This window comes from Aethalodelphis obliquidens, unplaced genomic scaffold, assembly GCF_003676395.1.
Source record: "Aethalodelphis obliquidens isolate GAN/ISIS:26980383/991018 unplaced genomic scaffold, ASM367639v1 scaffold38, whole genome shotgun sequence".
Lineage (NCBI taxonomy): Eukaryota > Metazoa > Chordata > Mammalia > Artiodactyla > Delphinidae > Aethalodelphis > Aethalodelphis obliquidens.
The window spans coordinates 16,674,404-16,697,116 of record NW_020837982.1 but is presented as its reverse complement, the minus strand read 5'-3'; the positions used below and the strand labels follow the sequence as shown (position 1 = coordinate 16,697,116).

At 38.3% G+C, this 22,713-nt stretch overlaps 1 protein-coding gene across 4 annotated transcripts; it reads right to left on the bottom strand.

The window, feature by feature from the left end:
* On the bottom strand, positions 1–21,468 carry ZNF624 (zinc finger protein 624). Of its 4 annotated transcripts, XM_027131107.1 has the most exons (7): positions 21,130–21,151; positions 16,563–16,651; positions 16,010–16,123; positions 14,025–14,090; positions 10,426–10,552; positions 9,611–9,706; positions 1–3,767 (listed from the first exon to the last, which is right to left on the bottom strand). In XM_027131107.1, the coding sequence occupies exons 5-7, from the start codon at positions 10,493–10,495 to the stop codon at positions 1,543–1,545; spliced, it is 2,391 nt and encodes a 796-aa protein (XP_026986908.1). In that variant the 5' UTR covers positions 10,496–10,552; positions 14,025–14,090; positions 16,010–16,123; positions 16,563–16,651; positions 21,130–21,151; the 3' UTR covers positions 1–1,542. The 4 variants fall into 4 exon arrangements, with proteins under 4 accessions (XP_026986908.1, XP_026986906.1, XP_026986907.1 ...); XM_027131105.1 differs by lacking the exon at positions 16,010–16,123 and having other exon boundaries at positions 21,130–21,468; XM_027131106.1 differs by lacking the exon at positions 21,130–21,151 and having other exon boundaries at positions 16,563–18,079.
* Between the last annotated feature and the right edge of the window lie 1,245 nt (positions 21,469–22,713).

Below are 22,713 nucleotides of genomic sequence, written 5' to 3'. Positions count from 1 at the left end.
TAGGTTTTTCATGTTTATATAAATATTACATGCTCATTGGAAAGAAAAACTGAGAAATACAGAAAAGCAGAGAGAGGTAAAACAAACAAAAAACACTGGATTCTGCAACAAATCTAAAACAACTGTCATTAACTTTTTGGAGACTGTCCCTTCATTCATGGCTATCAAAAGTTCACACAAATACATAGTTTCATACCATACATACTGCATTTATATTTTTCTATTTTCCTAGTTTCCCCCCCCCCCACTTATATCACTGCTTCTCCTCTTCTCCCTCCCTTCAAGGTAACCAATATTAACAGCCTGATGTATATTCTTCCATACTTGTTTCCATGCTCATCTAATCACATGCACACATATATGCATACATAAATGCATGTGACCATTACTTTAACAAAAATGAAATCTTGTATATATACATCTCTGTAATAAAGCAATTACTTATCAAAAATTTGTGGAAATACCTTGAAGTCAACTAGTGTAGCTATAACTCATTTTAAAAATTACTCTCATACTTTTCCATGGTATGGCTATATCACAATTTATTCACCCATTCCCCTATTAATTGGCATTCACTTTGTCTCCAGTTGGGTTTCTTCTTTGTCTCCACAAACAATACTTTAATAAACATCCTTATTTATACATATGCTTTTGCACTGATGCTATTATTTCTGTGGGGCAGATTCCCCAAAAGTGAGACTGCTGGGTCAAAGTGCTTTTAAAATTTTACTTAAGAATTAAAAAATATATATACCGCTGGATTGCTGGTGGAAATATAAGTTGATATAACCATTTGGTAAGAGTATATGGTTTGCCAAACTCCACTAGCAAAAGATCTCTTAATTTTTGCCAACTCCATGAAGTGGAAGTAACATATCATTCATTGTTTCAATTTGCGTTTCCCTGAGTATTGTTTATTTAGGTTCATAATATTTTCATAGGTTAATGCATTTGGAGTTGTTCTTCTATGAAGAGCCATCTAGTCCAGATGGATTAAAACTTCAATGTAAAAAATAAAATTATCAGAATATTAGAAACAAATTTAGGAGACTATATATAACCTGGGGATTGCTAAAAGAGTAAATAAAGAATATAAAAAGGAAAAGATGTAAATATTTTACTATGAAAAATTAAAGACTTAAAAATCTTTTACTACATAAAAAAGTACAAAGACAAATACGAGGTTAAGAAAAACATTTGCAACACATATGTCAAATGATTAATATCTCAAATATATTAAGGGCACCTCCAGATTTATAAGAAATATAAACCAATAAGAAAATCAGCAAAAAAATAGGCAATTCATCGAAGATAATTTGTTAAATGAATAAAATATGAAATTTGGATGAAGGCTTTCATTTGCCCTTTTTATTATGAATTTTCTTATAACTTCTAAGATTTAATATGACCAATTGCTTTTCTACATTCTTATATTTATGAAGTGTGTACTTTCTGGCAAATTGCTCCTGAACATTTTCCCACATTCATAAAATATACAGTTTATAAGATTCTTGTCATATCTGGATGATAATTTTCTGTCCTCTATATTAATTGAGCTTCTCTCTGATGTATTCTTTGATGTACAGTAAGGCTTGAGCTACTCCTAAAGGCTTTTCCACACTCACTACATTTATAGGGTTTTTCTCCAGTGTGCATCCTCAGATGTACAGTGAAGTCTGAGTTCGTTCTGAAGGCTTTTCCACATTCTTCACATCTATAGGGCCTCTCCCCAGTATGAATTCTCTGATGTAGAGTTAGCTGTGATAGAGTAATACAACCTTTCCCACATTCCTTACATGTATAGGGCTTTTCTCCAGTATGTGTTCTCCAATGCACTGTAAGGTATGAACCTCTCCTGAAGGCTTTTCCACAGACATCACATTTATAGGGTTTCTCTCCACTATGGATTTTCTGATGTTCTGTGACGTGTACCATCTGGCTAAATGCTTTGCCACAGTCATTACATTTAAATGGTTTCTCCCCGGTATGTGTCCTTTGGTGGGTATTAAAGCCTGAGTTACTTGTGAAAACCTTCCCACACTCATTACATTTATAGGGTTTTTCTCCAGTATGCCTTCTTTGATGCACAGTAAGCTGTGATGTATTAGTGAAAGCTTTCTCACATTCATTACACTTATATGGTTTTTCTCCAGTATGGGTCCTTTGATGTACAATAAGGTATGACTTAGTTCTGAAGGATTTTCCACAATCATAGCAGTTGTAGGGTTTCACACCAGTATGAATTTTCTGGTGCTCCTTGAGATTTACCATCTTGGTAAATGCCCTCTCACAGTCAGTACATTTATATGGTTTCTCTCCAGTATGAATCCTCTGATGTACAGTTAAGTGTGATTTTATTCTGAAAGATTCCCCACATTCATTACAGAGATAAGGTTTCTCCTCAGTATGAATTCGCTGATGTATAATTAGAGATGAAGAACGCATGAAGGCCTTTCCACATTCATTACATTTATAAGGTTTCTCTCCTGTATGCATTCTGTGGTGTACAGTAAGGCATGAATAATTGATGAATGCTTTCCCACATTCATTACATTTATAGGGTTTTTCTCCTGTATGAATCCTCTGATGTTCCGTGAAATTTGCTATACGATTGAATGCTTTCCCACATTCATTACATTCATAGGGTTTTTCCCCAGTATGAGTTCTTATATGTACAATAAGGCTTGAATTACTTCTATAGGCTTTTCCACACTCATTACATCTAAAGGGTTTCTCTCCAGTATGAATTCTCTGATGAACATTAAAGATTGTGGTATTCTTGAACGATTTCCCACACTCAATGCATTTATATGGTTTCTCTTCAGTATGGGTCTTCTGATGTACACTAAGATATGACTTATTCCTAAAGGCTTTCCCACAATCGTTACATTTGTAGGGTTTTTCTCCATTGTGAGTTTCCTGATGTCTTGCAAGTTTTGATTTATCACCAAAAGCTTTCCCACATTCACTACATTTATAGGGCTTCTCTCCAGTTTGAATTCTCTGGTGTTGATTAAGGCGGGCACACTGGCTGAAAGATTTTCCACAAACATTGCACTGATAAGGTTTCTCCTTAGTATGAATTCTCTGATGCACCATGAGGGATGAAGAAGCAATGAAGGCCTTTCCACATTCATTACATTTATAGGGCTTTTCTCCAGTGTGAATTTTTTTATGTTGACTAAGATATGAAGGCTGGCTGAACATTTTCCCACATTCACTACATTCATAAGGTTTTTCTTTAGTGTGAGTTCTCTGATGTTGAATGAGTAATGACCTATAACGGAAGGCCTTTTCACATGTACTACATTTATAGGGTTTTTCTTTATTATTGTTTTTTTTCTCTAAAGTGAGTTCTGAAGCAGGGCTTATGACTTTGTTGCCTTCTGTATCCTTGCACATTTTCTTCCCCAGATGGGTATCTGTAATCAAATCTAAATTCTCTGTAAAATTTTCCTCATGTGTTTGGTATTTGCTGTGGGGCTCTTCTGTGATAACTCCTGGTTCTGGAAAAAGAACAGATCCAAATCTAAAGCCTTTTTGAAGAGTGGGAATTTTCTTGTGTTTAACTATTCTTTGACTCAAATGACTTTCTTGACTATCTTGCAATCTCAATATCCTGTCACTCCATTTCCATAATCCTCCCATTTTGGTGTCCCATAGACCATTCTCTATGAGTTTCTCTACTATGGTCTCCTGTGATAAACATTCTTCAGAAATATTCTCTGTTGGTATAGCATTCTTGGTTGTAGGTTTAGTCTCCAACTCTGGGAGGAAAAAAGAGAGAAATCAAATGACTCCTATCTCCTAGATTGAGGACATCACACTAAACAGGAAAACAGAAGGGAAGCTTGAATTGATAATGAATATATGTTTTTAACTGCTTGCTAATTGCCCTTTTTTCTAGGAAGGAGGAGATTGCGTTAAGGAAGGCTGATTGAGCAAAGAACCAAAGCAGTAAATTCAAGGAGTTTTTATCCTATTAAAAAAAATTCATTTGTGGTAACCCTTCTACAATCCAAGTTTCTCAAATATTTCCTCCTTTTCTCATTCGTTTTAGAGTCAAATTCTTTAGAGAGCATTCTTCCTAAATTGTAACTACTTCCTTGCTTTCCACTTACTCCACAAAGCAGACATTCACCCTAAATAATACTTTCTACTTGTTCTCATTATTTGTTCACTATCTTTTAAAAATTTATTTTATTTTATTTATTTTTGGCTGCATTGGGTCTTTGCTGCTGTGCACGGGTTTTCTCTAGTTGCGGCGAGTGGGAGCTACTCTTCGTTGCAGTTTGCAGGCTTCTCACTGTGGTGGCTTCTCTTGTTGTGGAGCACGGGCTCTGGGTGCATGGGTTTCAGTAGTTGTGGCATGTGGGCTCAACAGTTGTGGCTCACGGACTCTAGAGCACAGGCTCAGTAGTTGTGGTGCACAGGCTTAGTTGTTCTGTGGCATATGGGATCTTCCAGGACCAAGGCTTGAACCCGTGTCCCCTGCTTTGGCAGGCAGATGCTTAACCACTGCGCCACCAGGGAAGCCCTGTTCAGTAGCTTTTTTGTGAAGGCTTTCTCAAATTTCCCTGTCAGAATAGCTTTTTCAAGTCTTTATATGTACCTTTATTTTTCTTTTGATTTAGTAAATTATTTTTTATTTAACAAAATTTATTTATTTATATTGAAGTATAGTTGATTTACAATGTTGTTAATTACTGCTGTACAGCAAAGTGATTCAGTTATACATTTACATATATATATATATATATATACGCACATTCCTTTTAAAAAATATCCTTTTCTATATGTAACTTTTTATAGAACATTTGTGGAAGAAGACACTTTGAGTTTTCAGAAAGTAGGTTGAACAAGTTAGTCAAAATTAATACAGTTGTGAATATTACAAATAGTGATAATTACTATTATCAAGGGTAGTTTTGCAACCTTTTTACGGGACTTTAGAACATTTCTGACAGTTTCAAAATTTTCTTAAACAATTATACTGGGGGTGGTGGTCTAACAATTTGTTTGTATATGTGAACTTAATATTTTACTTTTTAAAACACTTTTAAACTTCTTAAAGTTTCTAATTTATTTCCAGGTAATCATATCTAAATGTTTTTAAAAAATTGAACCAAAATCTTCTGTGGTTAGTAAAATGGCTTTATGACTTTAAAACTCAAGGTAAGTAGAACTTTCAATGGATTCACAGGGCTAGACAAAGATTTGAATTCAGGGTCACCAAAAAAGAAAACTCTAGAACCCAAGGACTAAAACCCAGCTCATTTAAATGTCCAATTCAATTAAGGTGACAGGAATTTTTTTTAGGCAAAAAGAAAAATGGAGAGAATATAACACCAGCAGATCTGAATAAAGGAGAATATTAAAGGGCATTCTTTAAGTAGAAGAAAAATAATCCTAGGTAAAAGTTCAGAAATGAAGAAAAGAATGAAGAGAAAGAGAAGGGAAACATCGGCAAATCTGAATGAATATTGACTGCATACAAATTAATAATGAGATTTGACATATATAGAATTAAAATACATAACTTCAATAATGTATAATTGAGGTTAAACTGAATAAGCTGTTCAAGATTCTTGTACTGTTTGGGAAAATCTGTAACCACTAAACAAATAACTTAAAAATTTATAATTACCAACTGATTACAAGGGGAATAGAAAAATAAAAGATGATAAATCAAAAGGAAGGCATGAATGGGAAGAAAATGAATATAGAAAAGGCAAGATACTCTCACAGTTAGAGGGTAGATTTAAACATTATATAATTGTATTATGTACAAAATGGATTAAAAACTCCAGAAGAAACAGATTGTCGGATTAGTTAAAAATTAACAAAATGCAATTATAAGAGAAATAAAATGCAAAGATACATAAAAGATGACAGTAAGCAGATAAAAAAAGATATACCACATATACAATAAAAAGAATGATGCTATAGTAATATTAGTATCAGGCAAAATAGACTTTAAGGTAAAAACAATTAACAAAGATAAAGAAGACACTTCATAATGATAAAATATCCAATTTACCAGAAAGATATAACAATTCTAACTTTGTTTTTACCTAAGAACACAACTTCAAAATACATAAAGCAAAAATTAAAAAACTAAGACACAGACAGATCTGTACTCACAGTGGGACACTTAAAAAAATATTTCTCAGTAACTGATAGAATAAGCTGACAATCAGCAAGAAGATAGACTTCAGCAACATAATTAACAAACCTGACATATCTAGAACAGCACTCAGTACCTATATACCACATATTTTTCCAAGTGCACACAGAATATTTACAAAAATTGGCCAGGTGGCAAAGCAAATTTCAAGAAACCTGCAAAGAGTGAAATCATACAATGTTTTCTGACCACAGTAGAACTTAAAACAACAAGGTTATTAGAAAATCCCCATATGGTACAAAATTAAGGAAAATACCTCCAAATAACCTGAGGGCCAAAGACATCACAATGGAAATGAGCAAATACTTTGAACTCAATAATTCTGAAGGTGTTACATAAAAAAAGTATGGCAGGGCTTCCCTGGTGGCGCAGTGGTTGAGAGTCCTCCTGCCGATGCAGGGGACACGGGTTCGTGCCCCAGTCCGGGAGGATCCCACATGCTGTGGAGCGGCTAGGCCTGTGAGCCAGGGCCGCCGAGCCTGCATGTCCAGAGGCTGTGCTCCGCAATGGGAGAGGCCACAACTGTGAGAGGCCTGCATACCGCAAAAAAAAAAAAAAAAAAAAAAGTATGACAGTCTTGATAGCCTTAAATACATTAGCAAAAAAGAATGGCTAAAATCAATAAGTATCCAACTCAAGAAGTTAGAAAAGATCAGCAAATTAAACCCTAAGAAGGTAAAAATAATGAAAGAGAAGAAAGTAATGAAACAGAAATCAAAGACACAGTAGCAAGGATTAAAAATTATTTTTTAAAAGCCAAATAAGATTGATAAATCCTAGCAAGACTGATTAAGATAAAAGAGAGAAGACAAAAAATTTAGTATCAGGAATGAAAAAGGAGACATCCCTTCAGATCCATATAGTCATTTAAAAGATAAACAGAGGATAGTATGCCCCTAAATTTAAATTTTATATTAAGTAGATCAATTCTTAGACAAACACAACTTATTAAACTGAAACAAAAAGAAATAGGAAATATGAATAGTCCTACAACTACAAAAGTAATAGAAGCTGTAATTAAACACCTTCCTCAATAAAAGCTTTAGGCCAACATGGTTTCCCCGGTGAATTCCGTGAAATTTCTAACTTCCTCTCTCTCACAACTCTTTTCTTTTTTCTTTTTCTTTTTTAAATATTTATTTATTTATTTGGTTGCACTGGGTCTTAGTTGCGGCATGCATGTGGGCTCTAGTTCCCTGACCAGGGATCGAACCCGGGCCCCCTGCATTGGGAACATAGTGTCTTATCCACTGTGCCACCAGGGAAGTCCCTCACAACTCCTTCTTGTCCTCACTGTAAGCTGATGGCCTTGCTTTGTATTTTATTGAGAATAAAGAAGCTATCATCATAGGATGTCTCAATCTTCTCACCACCAGTTGACCTATATCTGCTCCCATCTTCTCCATCCTGCCTAGTGTTACTGCAGAAGAGGTGGCCTCCCTGCCTATCAAGGGTAAATCTCTCCTTTTCCATTCGTGATTTTATCCCTTTTCACTTTCTCAGACACTTTAGTTCTCCAGTGACCCTACCTTTGTCTTGCAACATCAATTTCTCCCTCTCCACTGGAACATCATTTCTACCAGCACGTAAGTACGTCAGAAAAGCTTCCATCTCAAAAATAAAAGTTTTCTTTTTTTATTTCTTCTTTCTTCCAGCCACTGCCCCATTTCTCCTTCCCTCTTCATATGGAGGGGGGCTTTCTCTAGAGAGCCATCGAAACTATCTCCAATGTCTACCTTTCACTCACTCTCTAAAAATACATATATAATATCTGAGATATAAAAATAATATATGTAACACATGTGCAAGTTATGGATGGCATCACAATAAAATAAATATGCAAATGATCTAGAATCCATTATTCCTTTCCATCTCCACCATCACTCTAATCAAAGTTACTGTAGTCTCTTGCCTAGACTATTTTTTTAATTAAAAAAATGTTTTTTGGCTGTGTTGGGTCTTTGTTGTGGCGCGGGCTTTCTCTAGTTGCAGCGAGTGGGGGCCACTCTTCGTTGCGGTGTGCGGGCTTCTCATTGTGGTGGCTTCTCTTGTTGCGGAGCACAGGCTCTAGGCATGCAGGCTTCAGTAGTTGTGGCACATGGCTCAGTAGTTGTGGCTCACAGGCTTAGTTGCTCCGCGGCATGTGGGATCTTCCTGGACCAGGGCTTGAACCCGTGTCCCCTGTATTGGCAGGTGGACTCTTAACCACTGCGCCTCCAGGGACATCCCTGCCTAGGCTATTTTAACTACCCCTTTACTATTACCTGCTTTATGCCCTTAAGTTCAATTTCCATGAACAGGGTTATTTCCCAAAGATCCTTGATTAAAACCTTTCAGTGCTTTCACACTCACTTTGATTAAAATCCACTCTCCTTACCATGGTCCACAGAGTCCTGAATAGGCAGTCTCCTGTCTATCTTATTCTGTACCAGTCTCCCTCTCCTTATGCTTCAGTCAGGCAGCTTCCTCAGATTTCTAGAACTCAGTACATTACGTTCTGCTGCCTGGAATGCTCTTCTTCTCCTCTTGCCTTGGCTGGCTTCTTCTGACTCTTCAAGTGTCACCTCCTCAGAAGCCTTCCCCGACCACACTATCTGAAGGAGGCACCCTCATCCCCATCCAAGTTACTCTTTCGTATCCTCATGGCTAAGTTATTATGACCATTATTTAGCGTGCTTTTGTTTATTTACTTGTCAATTATCTATTTCTCAAAATTTAATCTTCATGAGAGAAGGGATCTGGTCCATCTTACTGCTGTAGACATAGTACTTAACTCAGTTCACAGTATACAGATAAGTATTAAATATTGATTGTTTAATATTAATAGATATTGGTTAAATAGATAAATACTATATTTTGATTCTCAACTGATTTACTGTTTGTAGTCTCAATTAGTTAAGATTCTGGAGGACAGTAGGAGGGTTCCTCTGAAGTTTCAGCAGGCATGCAAGTGAAGAAAGTTAAATAATTAGTCAATGGGTTTAGCTTAAAAGAAATCAGTGGTGATCCTTAAGAAAGCACTTTCAGGAAAGTTAATGAAGGAAGAGATATCAAATAATGGTTAAACAAATGAGAAAAGTGTAAGGTTAAATGGAGAAGACAGACTGAAAGGGATATTTTATGCATGTTTGAAGGAAGGAACAATTATGAAAATCATGTTCCCAAGAAAGTAAAGTAGGATGTGATGGGAACTAGAAGTAGAGGGCAGAGAGGGAAAAGGAGAGGTTAACAGAGGGAGAGAGGGAGGGAAGGCAGGAGGGAGGGAGGAAGGGAGGTGTAGGGAGAGAGAAAGAGAGGGGGAGAATCCTTTCCTTTGAGATAGCTTTGAGCAAAGATAACTCCCAAAATATTTCAGATGTTCTGCTCCATCCATGACCTACTGACTTCAAAGAAATCCCATCCTCCTGGTTCTTATTAACTCACCTGAATAGCGGGTTTTTGAAGTTTCTCTCACTACCACCCATGGTCCTTTTCCATCCTCCAAATGAGATATCATGTCTGGTTTGGAAACTGCAAGCCCTGTTCAGAGAAAAATGAATAGGATTTGATTGTGCCTGTGAGCAAGAACTAGGGCCAAATTCAGTCTCAGCTCCTGATCTTCTGTGCAGAGTGGTTACTACAAGAAGTTTTAGGGGTGCACTGTCCAATGCAGCTGACAATAGCCACCTACGGATATTTAATTCTGAATTTAAGTTAGTTAAAATTGTATAAAATTTAAAATTCAGTTCTTCAGTTGGACTAGCCAGATTTCAAATTCTCAACAGCCACAGTGTAGAGCCTGCTACACTGGAAAGCACAAATACAAAACATTCCCATCACAGGAGAACACTCTACTGTACAGCAGTGTTGTAGAGAATTACAAAGGTACCTCAAAGGAGCTCAACATGATACCAGGTTTGGGGATAACCTCAGTTTAGAAAGAAAATAGACATATTTGTTCCTTTCTTTCTAGAGACACTGATAAGTCTTATGGAAGTGACTAGAAAAAGCAGTCTTAAATAGGAGGGACTGTCAATAATCTCCAAGATTCCAAAGAAATATGTATTTCTTACTCTACAATGGGCGAACCACTGAGTTAAGAGCAAGAGACAGCATAATTCCCAACAATATGCCCTTAAGATTATGAGATTTTAACGCTTAAATTCTAACCCAAAATTCAGTTAAGTACTTTAGAGGGTCTGTATCTTCAGTAAACCTGGCCCAGTGGGCAGATACATAAACCTGGAGGTTACCCTTACCCACGGAGACAAGATTCCTATAATTCTCTAGCATCACATCCTTGTGCAGTTTCCTCTGTGTAGGGTCCATCAACCTCCACTCTTCCAATGTGAAGTCTATAGCCACATCTTTAAAAGTCACTGATTCCTAAAATAAATACAGAGATCACTCAGGGACCGTACAGTTAGACCTATTAGGCAGATTAATACATACAAAACTGGGGAAGAAAACTAGAAAACTAGTAGTTTCCAGCCAAATCATCTTTCCTCCCTCAAAATCCTGCCTTATGTATAATATCAACTCTTTTTCAGTTCTAATCTATAAAATATGGCTTAATAAAAGACACAGTTTATCATTAAGATTGTAGATATAGAATATTATAAGCTATCTATCTGAGAAAGAAAAATAAGAAATTGTGGGACTTTGGGGAGCTTCTCTGGTCAGGATATAAAATATATGTATATATGCTTGTAAAAAAAATCAAAGGATGAGCCATAAAATTGTTTTAATGGTTGGTTATCTATTGGAGGAAGGGGGAAACAGAGTGAAGAGGACTGGAATAGAAGCTAGATTCCCTTGAATATTTATTGTTTTTTAGATTTGAATTTTGAACCATGTAAATATATTACTATAAAAGAAAAACTAAATAAAAAAGCAATTTCTAAATATTAAAAGTAAAATGAAACCAGCTGGTAGCATACACATTCATCAGAGAGGAACTATTTTGAGTATCTTTAAAACATAGTAATTTTTCTGTATATCTCTTGTGAGATATATCCTGAGGAGAAAAAGAACTGTAAAAAACTAAACAACACATTTTCAGTAACTAATCATTATTGTTGGTGGCAGTGATGGAAATGTTATTTTGTAACTGTTGCATGTGTAGTGTTGGATAAAGCAAATCAGTATTGATATCATTGAGAACTAATAAATTTGACATGGGAGAAAGAAGATATAAATGTAATATCAATGAGATTATGTACAATGAGATTATGTACAATCCAATATTGCATGGAAAATATCGGTATAAACTCATGAAGTATTTTAAGGAAAACAGGCCACATACTTCCTATCTCTGGCCACTCAATAGGTTTAGAAACAATAACCAAAAAGGTACCATTATGCAGTCTAAACTGTGGCCCCTACAGATTACTTTCTGCTACAAGAAACCAGGGCTTGGGACTTTCTGTCAAAATAAAAAGCAAGGGGGCTTCCCTGGTGGCGCAGTGGTTGAGAGTCTGCCTGCCGATGCAGGGGACACGGGTTTGTGCCCCGGTCCGGGAAGATCCCACATGCCATGGAGCGGCTGGGCCAGTGAGCCATGGCCGCTGAGCCTGCGCGTCCGGAGCCTGTGCTCCGCAATGGGAGAGGCCACAGCAGTGAGAGGCCCGCATACCGCAAAAAATAAAAAAAATTTAAAAAAGCAAGAAAACTATCAAAGACTAGTACTAGGATCATGTCTGAGACTTGTGAGACAACTTCAAGAGGCTCTCACTGGCCAAAGATGGGACAATTTGAACATCCATAAGAACAATAACTGTAGTGGGCTTCAAAAATATCTAATACATTTAAAATTATGATTTCACTATAAAACTCTAAGGATACTCATTGATCATCTTTGGAGAATGCCTGGAAACTGGTAAATAAAGAGAAAGAATTAACCCTTTGCCCTTCTTTTCCTATGCAAAATACATATAGTTTGCACAGTAATAAAATGTAATCAGATGGTCTATGAGGGGAGGTTTCTCTTTATGGAAGTACTCCAGCTAATATGTGAACATGGAATGAAAAAATTAGAATATCACCATTTTGATACCTCTAATGAATTAAACGATTATCAGTGGCTGCTAACACACCAAAGAGGTTTCAACTAGGCATTATGTAGCTTCTGGTAGTAGATACCAGAAATACGAAATACCAATGCCAAAAAATTTTAAAAAATCAAAATCTGAATCTGATCAAGCCTCTAGATTTAACTAACAATATAAAGGAAATACAGGAGACAGAAGTGCATGTTAAAAAAAACCCATGGGGATGCAATAAATAAAATCCATATTGTGACAAATTCTAAATCAATGCTGTCCAACAAATATAATGCAAGTCACAAATGGAATTTTAAATTTTCTAGTAGTCACATTAAAAATAAAAACAAACATGTGAAATTAGTTTTAATAATATATTTTAGTTAGTCTAATATGTACAAAATATAATTTCAACATGCAATCAATGCAAAAATTATTACTGAGATAATTTACATTATTTTTTGTATTAAGTCTTCGAAATATGGTATGTATTTTAAGTTAACAGTACATCTCAACTTGAACTAGTCACATTTCAGGTACTCAACAGCCACATGTGGCTAGTGGCTCCTGTATTGGACATCACAGCTCTAAAATACAAATGACTTGGTTTCTTCAATAAATGATTACAAAGGGAAAAAAAGAGGGAGGGGGAAACCTCTAGATTAAAAGTGACCTAAGAGACAATATCAGCTAATATGACTCAACTGGGGAAACAACCAAATTAATATGTGATAATATTAAGGCTTACTGTTCATTTTTAGCTGTAATTATGGTATTATACTTAAAACTAAAAAAATCTGTTATAGATATATGAGATTATATAATGTCTTGGATTTGCTTCAATAAAACCAGTGAGGGAGGGTAGTATTACAGATGAAATATGATTGCCATGGGTGTTAAGTGTTGAAGGTTCAATGGGATTCATCAAACTACTCTCTCTACTTTTGTGTAAGTATGGTTCATATTATTTGTCAGGTACTGATACGAAGGCTTTTAATGTAATGACTGAATCCTCACAATAAGGAAGCTGCTATTTACAGATAAGGAAAGTGAGGCATCGAGAGGTTAGGTGCCTTGCCTAAGTTCACAGAAGACACAAAGTCTCAATTCAAATCCAGGCAGTTTGGTTCCAAAATTCAAACTCATAAGCACTATACTCTATGATCTGGTAAATTAAGAACCCTACTTAGCTGACTAATCAGGCAAAGGTCTCAAGTTAGACTGTATTTGGCTAAGGTATGCTCTGTATCGGAAGAAACAGATTTCCTCTGGAGTGTTTTTCTGCCATACAGATATGTCTGCTTATCAAATTGTTTAAATCTTTTTATTTATTAGGACCTCAAAGTTTGTGAAGCATGTTTTATATAATTCTACTAACAATAAAACATGGCTAATGTGAGAGATAATGACAGTTCATAAACTGTTAATATTGTTAATCACTTCACACATAACTCAAATTATAATGAACTTACTGCGTTTGTTTTCTTTTCCCATCTGGAGCTAAGCCCCAGGAAAAATCTAAGAAGGCCCTCAGCTCTCACCTCTGGCTACCTTGAGGCTCTGCAAGCAAGAATTGAAGTATGTGATACAGGATACTTTATCATTAGGAATTATAATGTGACCATCTGTCAAATTAGGGCTGCTACCACTGAGAGAAATAAAATCTGTCAAAATGACGCTACCAGCCCTGGGGTTACCACACCTAACGAGCCAGATGGTTCTTATGGTGAACTTGCAATGTGCTGGAACATTAAGAATTAGTGCAGTAAAAGAGATGCCGTCTCTTCATTCCCCTTAGATACAATGCCAAGTATTACCTTTACCAATTCTTGTTCTTCTGCCTGAAGGTGAAGATCTTCATTTGGCTGGGGAACTTCAGGACTCTAAGGGGATACAGGATAAGATCACTCAGTGACAGGCTGCCTATTACCTACAACAGAGTCTCAGCAAGCACCACCAGTCCACTGTGGATGCGGTGTATATGAGATCACCTCTTTACTGTATTATTCAGGGATGAAATTAAGGTCCCATAGCAACATCCAAACATAATCTTCTTTCACCTCATTTGAGACAATGACACACACAAGACTGAGAAAGATACAACTGCATAATTTTTAAAGGGGACTTTTAACAAATAACCTATCAAAACAAAAATAAACTTATAATAAGGGGTCTTAGATGCTACATAATACTTTTTCCTATGAGGATGAAATCTGTTTCTCAGAAATAATCTATCTTGCTCAAGAATAACATTCAAAACCTACTAACACCATCTGTTTTCTACAACTGAAAGATCATGTCTGGGGGTTGGGGGGGGCCTGTTTCAATACTCTTTCAGAGAATATTTCAGGGACCTCTCACAACATTGCTTTCTTCCAAATATTAGACACTATATGCCTATAAAGACCTGATTTCATAAATGAAATGAAATTTTACTATACCTTCTAGTAGTACTTACTGATTTTAGATTTTTAAAAGTTATGGGTAACAGAACTATTAAATTCCATTGAGAAAAATGTTATCTTAGTTCTTCCCTTTCAAGTTCTTACCTTAAAAAGTACAAATATTCAGGGGACTTCCCTGGTGGTGCAGTGGTTGAGAGTCCGCCTGCTGATGCAGGGGACACGGGTTCATGCCCCGGTCCGGGAAGATCCCACATGCTGCGGAGCGGCTAGACCCGTGAGCCATGGCTGCTGAGCCTGCGCGTCCGGAGCCTGTGCTCCGCAACGGGAGAGGCCACAACAGTGAGAGGCCCGCATACCGCAAAAAAAAAAAAAAAAAAAAAAAAAAGAATCCACCTGCCAATGCAGGGAACACGGGTTCGAGCCCTGGTCCGGGAAGATCCCACATGCCGCGGAGCAACTAAGCCGGTGCGCCACAACTACTGAGCCTTCGCTCTAGAGCCCGCAAGCCACAACTACTGAAGCCTGCGGGCTTAGAGCCGGTGCTCCGCAAGAGAAGCCACTGCAATGAGAAGCCCGCGCACCACAACGAAGAGTAGCCCCCACTCGCTGCTACTACAGAAAGCTTGTGCACAGCAACGAAGACCCGATGCAGCCAAAAATAAATATGTTAATTTTTTTAAAAAGTACAAATATTCAGCTTTCAAAAAATTAAGGATGATGTGAACCTCAACCTCTGATAATTAGAGATGTGTTTGATCTGGCCTATACTAGACAAATACTTTAGATCTACTGATAAAGTGAAACATTTTGGCTTTCATTTATCTTTTCAAGGGTATGTCTTAAGAACTATTTACATGTTTTATATTCTTGCTACAAAAAATAAAAGATCACTACTACAAGTTATTATGGATAATTTCTGTAACAAATTATATTTGTTGGTACTACCTTTCTTCTGAATCTCCTATTTCAAAAAGTCACTTCTAAAACACAGCTTTAATCACATTAATACCCACCTCAAACACATCCACACACACATACATATATACACTTAAATGTCTTCAGGGAAACATGAATAGATTCAGCTTAATTATCTAAATTCCAGTCCTTTCTTTCACAAATTTCCATCTTGAATCACTGGCTCACTCACTGTTCTCTGCCTCAGAGCCTTGCCTTCTCACCTGAAGTACCCTCACAAATAATTTACAACAATTTAAATCCCACTTGTAATTGGGTACCAGCTTAAATCTAACCATCCTCATGAGCTTTCCATAACCGATTCAGCCCATACTAATATCCCATTTCTTTCCTTACAAAAGCATTCATCAGCTTTATCATATTGCTCAGTAACTATCATTCACCTAAATAAATTATGTAACTATTTCTTTTGTATGCCTTACCTCATTGAGACTGTAAGCACCCTACAGCCAAGCACTGTGTCTTAAACATCTTCTTTCTCTCCATGTCATCTATTAAGCTTGATCACTTCTTAATGGGTAGAAAAGAGGAGAACACTAAGAGTGGACACAAGGGGAATGGTCCCTATGAATTAAGGGTGTGTGTATGTATGCACATGTATTTTGTTCAAAATTTCCTAAACAAAATTTTCCAATTGGAAAATATTCCATTCTACTACCCCATAAATAACTGAAATTTCCTGGGAACAATACAAAGTTAATGTCATAAGTAAATTTTCCAGACTGCCTATCATATCTAAAGATAGCACAGATTTTTTCTGCAAGATTACGTGTCTTGATACTTGTTTCAATATGCACAGTGAATCTTCCTATAGATTACAAGCTTTACTATGATGAACCAAATTTTCATGGATCAAACAACTTGATTCAGTTACCAAAGGGAGTGTGGGTGAGGTCAAGTCACACGACTTCAGGAAAAGTAGTCGTGCTCTCAAAGCAGGACAACAGGTCAGAAGCAGAGGAAACCCCAACTTACCAGAGGTCCAACTGAAAAAACCACAGCAGCCATAATCTCTTCCTCTGGGCTCCCCTCTCTGGAAAGAGTGGAGTCTTGCAAAGACATATCTAAGAAAGAGAAATAAGCCATGAAAAGCAATCCTGCCTTGGAAATCTCAGACTTACCAAGTTGAAACGTTGACATTACAAATAAGTATGACCTTGCTAAAGAACACAAGATTAACCTGTGCGATCAGCGAGGAAATATGATTCTTACCAGTGTAGAGCTTGAGATTTTAATACCACGAAATGTAGTTACAGTTGGCAGATCAGACATTTTACAAGGAACTTTGAAACTACTTTCTCACTTGACCGTCATGTCACCCAATGGAAACTAATTCCCATTCCACCGGTGAGGAAGCTGAGGCTTAGGAAAACTAGACTACTGATATTTTACCCAAGCTGTGTAGGGTCCCAGATCAGTCTAGTTCCAGGCCACGCCTGCCCCACTACTTCAACTTGCTGGGAAAAACAATTCCATCTTCCCTTGCCACAATCACTGCCTCCTCTAACAGTGGAATAATCCAGTAATCTCTTTCTTCCCGTCCTTCCTTGGAAGAGTGAACTCACTAAAACTTCCACAGGCCTCTGCTCCATGTAAAGAGAACACCACAACTCCAAACTTAAAAGATATTAGAAGTCTTGTACATGCCTCTCTCAATCTCATATTCAAATAGCTCTTTATCTATCCTTTCTATATCAGGCAAACCCAAATAGAAAGGAAGTAGGGATAACAATAATGATATAAGAGAAAGTGGAATCCAATGCACAAGCACTGAGCAGTAGTTCTTTTATACTGAAAATAGTTATATGCCTAATAAAGGCTTTACACTGTGGAGAAACAGGGTGGCAGAGATCTTGTTCAGATACCCCAGGCATTGATTCTGCCTTCTGTCTTTGGTTAAAGATATGGCCTTGCTGATGCTGAGTTTGGTTTGAAAACAAGAGCCTGAGGTTAGTAAACATTCTCTTAACAAGTGCATGGTTGCAGAATGATGCTGCAAGGCATATAAAAGGGCAGTGGCACAGTGAGAAATGAGCTTTCCAAATCTTGTGAAATTCTACTCTTTAATAAGAGTTTCTCAGACAGTTTGACATTCTCACTACCCAGTAGAGCTTTTGGGGCCCAAAGGAATCTAGGCCGAATTATGCTGAATCTGTCCCTGCCTTATATGTACAATTTGCCTTCATTAAGAATCCACATCCGGCCCAGTGGGAAAAAAAGAAAAAAAGAATCCACATCCAAGAGCTTTGTGTTCAAAAGTATAAAGACCAGCGGCATCAACACCACCAGAGAGCTTGTGACACATGCAAGACCTTAGGCCCAACTCCAGAAACTACCGAATCAGAATCAGCCTTTTGTTAAGATCTCTAGGTGATTCATATGCACACATTGAAGTTTAAGACACACTGATCTAAAATAGATTATTCCAATAAATTGGACAACCTAGAAGAAATGGATAAATTCCTAGAAACAGACAACCTATCAAGCCTGAATCATGAAGAAATAGAAAACCTAACAGACTGATTACTAGTAAGGAGACTGAATCAGTAATCAAAACTCTCCCAATGAACAAAAGTCCAGGACCATATGGCTTCACTGGTGAATTCTACCAAACGTTTAAAAAAATACCAATCCTGCTCAAACTCTTCCAAAAAATAGAAGAGAACACTTCCAAACTCATTTTATGAAGCCAGCATTACCCTGATACCAAAACCAAGCAAGGGTACTACAAGAAAAGAAAATTATAGGCCAATATCCTTGATAAACACTGACACAAAAATCCTCAAAAAATATTAGCAAACTGAATTCAACAATGCATTAAAAGGATCATGTACCATGATCAAGTGGGATCTATTTCAGGGATGCAAGGATGGTTCAACATCTGCAAATCAACAAATGTGACACACCACATTAACACCATGCAGGATAAGAATAATATGATCCTCTCAACAGGGGTAGAAAAAGCATTTGACAAAATTCAACATCATTTATGATAAAAACTCTCAACAAAGTGGGTACAGAGGATATGTACCTCAACATAATATATGTTATGGGAAGCCCACATATTATTGGAAGTTCTAGACAGAGCAATTAGGCAAGAAAAAGAAATAAAATACAACCAAATCAGAAAGGAAGAATTAAAATTGTCACTATTTGCAGATGACATGATTTTATATATAGGACCCCCTAACAGATCCTGCCAAAAACTGTAGGAATTAGTGAATAAACGCAGTAAAGTTGGAGGATATAAAATCAATATACAAAATCTGCTGTGCTTCTATACACTAATAATGAACTATCACAGAGAGAAATTAAGAAATCAATCTCATTTACAAATGCTTAAAAAAAGAATAAAATACCTAGGAATAAATTTAACCACGGAAGTGACTGGCTGGTATACATTGAAAACTTAAAGACATTAAGTGGAAAGATATTCCATGCTCATAGATTCGAAGAACTAATGTTGTTAAAATGTCCATACTACTCAAAGCAATCTACAAATTTGATCCAGTATGATCAAAATTTGCAAGGCATTTTTCACAGAAGTAGAACAAGTAATTCTAAAATTTGTATAGAACCACAAAAGACCCCAAATTGTCAAAGTAATCCTGAGAAATAAGAACAAGGCTGGAGGCATCATGCTTCCTGATTTCGAACTATATTACAAAGCTAGAGTAATCAAAACAGTATGGTATTGGAAAAAGAAGACACAGATCAATAGAACAGAATAGAGTACAGAAATAAACCCACACATAAATTTACAATTAATTTACAACAAAGGAGCCAAGAATACAATGGGGAAAGAACTGTCTCTTCAATAAATGGTGTTGGGGAAACTGGACAGCAACCTGCAAAAGAATGAAACTGGACCCCTGACTTACACCATACACGAAGATTAACTCCAAATGGATTAAGTAATTGAATATAAGGTCTGAAACCATAAAACTCCTAGAAGAAAACATAGGCAGTAAACTCCCTGATATCCATCTTGGTGATGACTTCTCAGGCACCAGAAGCAAAAATAAACAAGTGGGACTACATCAAACTAAAGCTTCTGCACAGCAAAGGGAAGTCCAGAAAATGAAAAGACAACCTATGGAACAGGAGAAAATATTTGCAACTCATATATCTGATAAGGGGTTAATACCCAAAACATAAAAAGAACTCATACAACTCAACAGCAAAAAAGCAAACAATCTGATGTAAAAAATGGGCAGGGATGAATAGATATTTTTCCAAAGAGTACATACAGATGGCTAACAGGTACATGAACAGGTGCTCAACATCACTAATCATCAGGGAAATGAAAATCAAAACCACAATGAGATATCACCTCACACCTGTCAGTATGGCTATTATCAAAAAGACAAAACATAACAAGTGTTGGCAAAAACATGGAGCAAAGGGGACACTTTGCACCACTGGTGGGAATATAAACTGGTGCAGTCATTATGGAAAACAGTATGGAGATTACTCCAAAAATTAAAAATATAACCACCATATTTTCCAGCAATTCCACTTCTGGGCATTTATCCGAAGGAATAGAAAACACTAACTCACAAAGGTATCTGCACCCCCTGTTACTGCAGCATCATTTACAACAGCCAAGACGTGGAAGCCACCTAAGTGTCCACTGATGCACGAATGCATAAACAAAAAGCGGCACGTGCCCACAGTGGAATATTAGCCACAAAAAAGGAGGAAATCCTGCCGTTTGTGACAACATGGGTGGACCTTGAGGGCATTATGCTAGGTGAAGCAAGTCACAGAAATAACGTGCAATCTCACTTATATGTGGAACCTAAAAACAAAACATCCGAGACTCACAGAGACAGACTGGTGGCTGGGAGGAGGTGGGAAAATGGGTGAAGGTGGTCAAAAGGTACAAACTTCCAGGTATAAAATAAGCCAGTCCTGGGACTACAATGCAGAGCACGGCGACTAGAGTTAATACTGTGTTGCGGGAATTCCCTGGCGGTCCAGTGGTTCGGACTGGGAGCTTTCACTGCCCTGGCCCGGGTTGGATTCCCTGGTTGGGGAGCTGAGGTCCTGCAAACCGCGCGGTTCAGCCCAAAATCCTAAAAAAAACCCCAAACTCCCCAAACTGTGTTGCATATTTGGAAGCTGAGCCGGCAGGAAAGGCTGCCTCCATTTCCCAAAGGCAGGAGAGCGGGGCACCGGTCAGAGCGCCGCTATCGAACCCCAGTCCCTCCGCTCGGGTGCAGAGCCCAGGATGGAAGTTCTCCCTCCTGCAGCTCGCCTGCTTCCCGCACCGCCCTTCTCCTCCCTCAGTGCAGGCGCGGCCCCGGGAAGAGGGGAAGGTCCAGTGGCGCGCCCACCCTGCCCGGCCCCCCGACGCAGCGCTGCCAGGCCGCAGCCTTCTGAGGGAGGTCGGCCCCAGGCCCCTCTGGGGTGGGCGGGTCAACTCGGGGTCTGGGGCTCCGCCGGGAGCGGCCCCGCCCCGGACGCCGCCGGGAGGCGAGCGCCGAGCGCCGAGGGAGGGGCGGCGGGGCCCCGGCCGGTCGCCCGGGTCGACGAGTACCTGGCGGCCGCCTGAGGACAGGGCGCTCGCAGAGCAGTGCGGGAACTCTTCCAGCAATGGCGTCGGCGGCCGGGAGGCCGCGGACGGCAGTGCGCCTGCGCAGCCGGCGGGGACCACGGCGCCCAGAATCCTCCGCGCCCCTACTCTGCTCTTTCGTCGCCTCTGTGCCTGCGTCTTTGAATTGGCATCGTTGACGGTTCGTGGACCTAAAAAGTTCTTTCAGGTTGAGAGGCCACGACTGTGTGTCAAGCACTAGCACTAGCGACACAGAAGAATGACACAGCCCTTGCCTCGCAACACTTCCGTGTGACTAAAGAAAGAAAGCCATTGAGAGAACAGAGAATCTCCTGCAACAAATTAAAGCCCCAGATGCTGGGGTCCGGGGGAGTTGCGTGTCCAGGCTTCTGCCTGTCATTAAACTTCTTGATAGAAAGATCGTAATGCCTTCATTGTAATTTCTGGGTCTTTGAGCTTCTTTCCTTGGCTCATACTAATAAAAAAAATAATAAATTAAATGTTAGCATTATTATTATTTTTAATGCATGTTTTCCCTTGCCTCAATTCCATGGTTTTAATGACTAAAGGCCATCTTCTCCACATTGGGTCACACAGAATCCTCAAGGCTTCTAGAGCAGCTTCCCTTAATGGTGAGACAATTTCCTCTCTAATCCTTCCTTCCTTCCCTCCCTCCCTCCCTCCTTCCTTCCTTCCTTCCTCCCTTCCTTCCTTCCTCTTGCCGCACCGCTTGCGGGATCTTAGTTCCCCGACCAGGGATCGAAACCCAGGCCCACGGCAGTAAAAGCACCGAGTCCTAACTGGACAGCCAGGGAATTTCCTCTAATCCTTTCTTATTCTGTGTGCCTTGGATTCTCTGCTGCTTTGATTGTGTGTGAGCCCCTCCAGATGGAGATCTGCAGGGAGATAAAAAGCTCAGTGAAACTGAACACAGTGCAACACTGGGCTCTTGAGACTTCAGAGCCCATGGGTACCTTTGGAGAAAGTATGACCTAATCCTGTGACCCTTGAACTATCTCAGGAGATATGCAAGCTGGAAATCCAACTCCTGGAGGTAACAAATACGGTATATGAAATGAAAAATATACGGGATAGGACTAAGAGCAGATTAGACACTGCAAGGGAAAAGATTAGTGAATGCAAAGACATAGAAATAGAAACTGCCGAAAATGAAACACAGGGAGAAAAAAGATGGAGAATGAACCAAGCAGCAGTGAGCTATGGAACAAGACGATGTAGTCTAGTAGTCTAAGTGTAATTAGAATCCCAGAAGGAGAAGAGAGGGTGAGGGAGTAGAAAAATATTTGAAGAAATAATGGCTAAATATTTTCAAAATTTGATGAAAATTACAAACCCATAGATCCAAGAAGCTCAGTGAAATTCAAAGAAAAGACATGAAGAAAACCACACAAAGGCACATCATATTCAAATTGCTACATACCAGTAACAAAGGAAAACCTTAAAAAACAGCTGGAGGATATATCACTTATTTGGGGAATCTAAACTATGACATAAATGAACATATTTATGAAACAGAAACAGACTCACAGACATAGTAAACAAAATTCT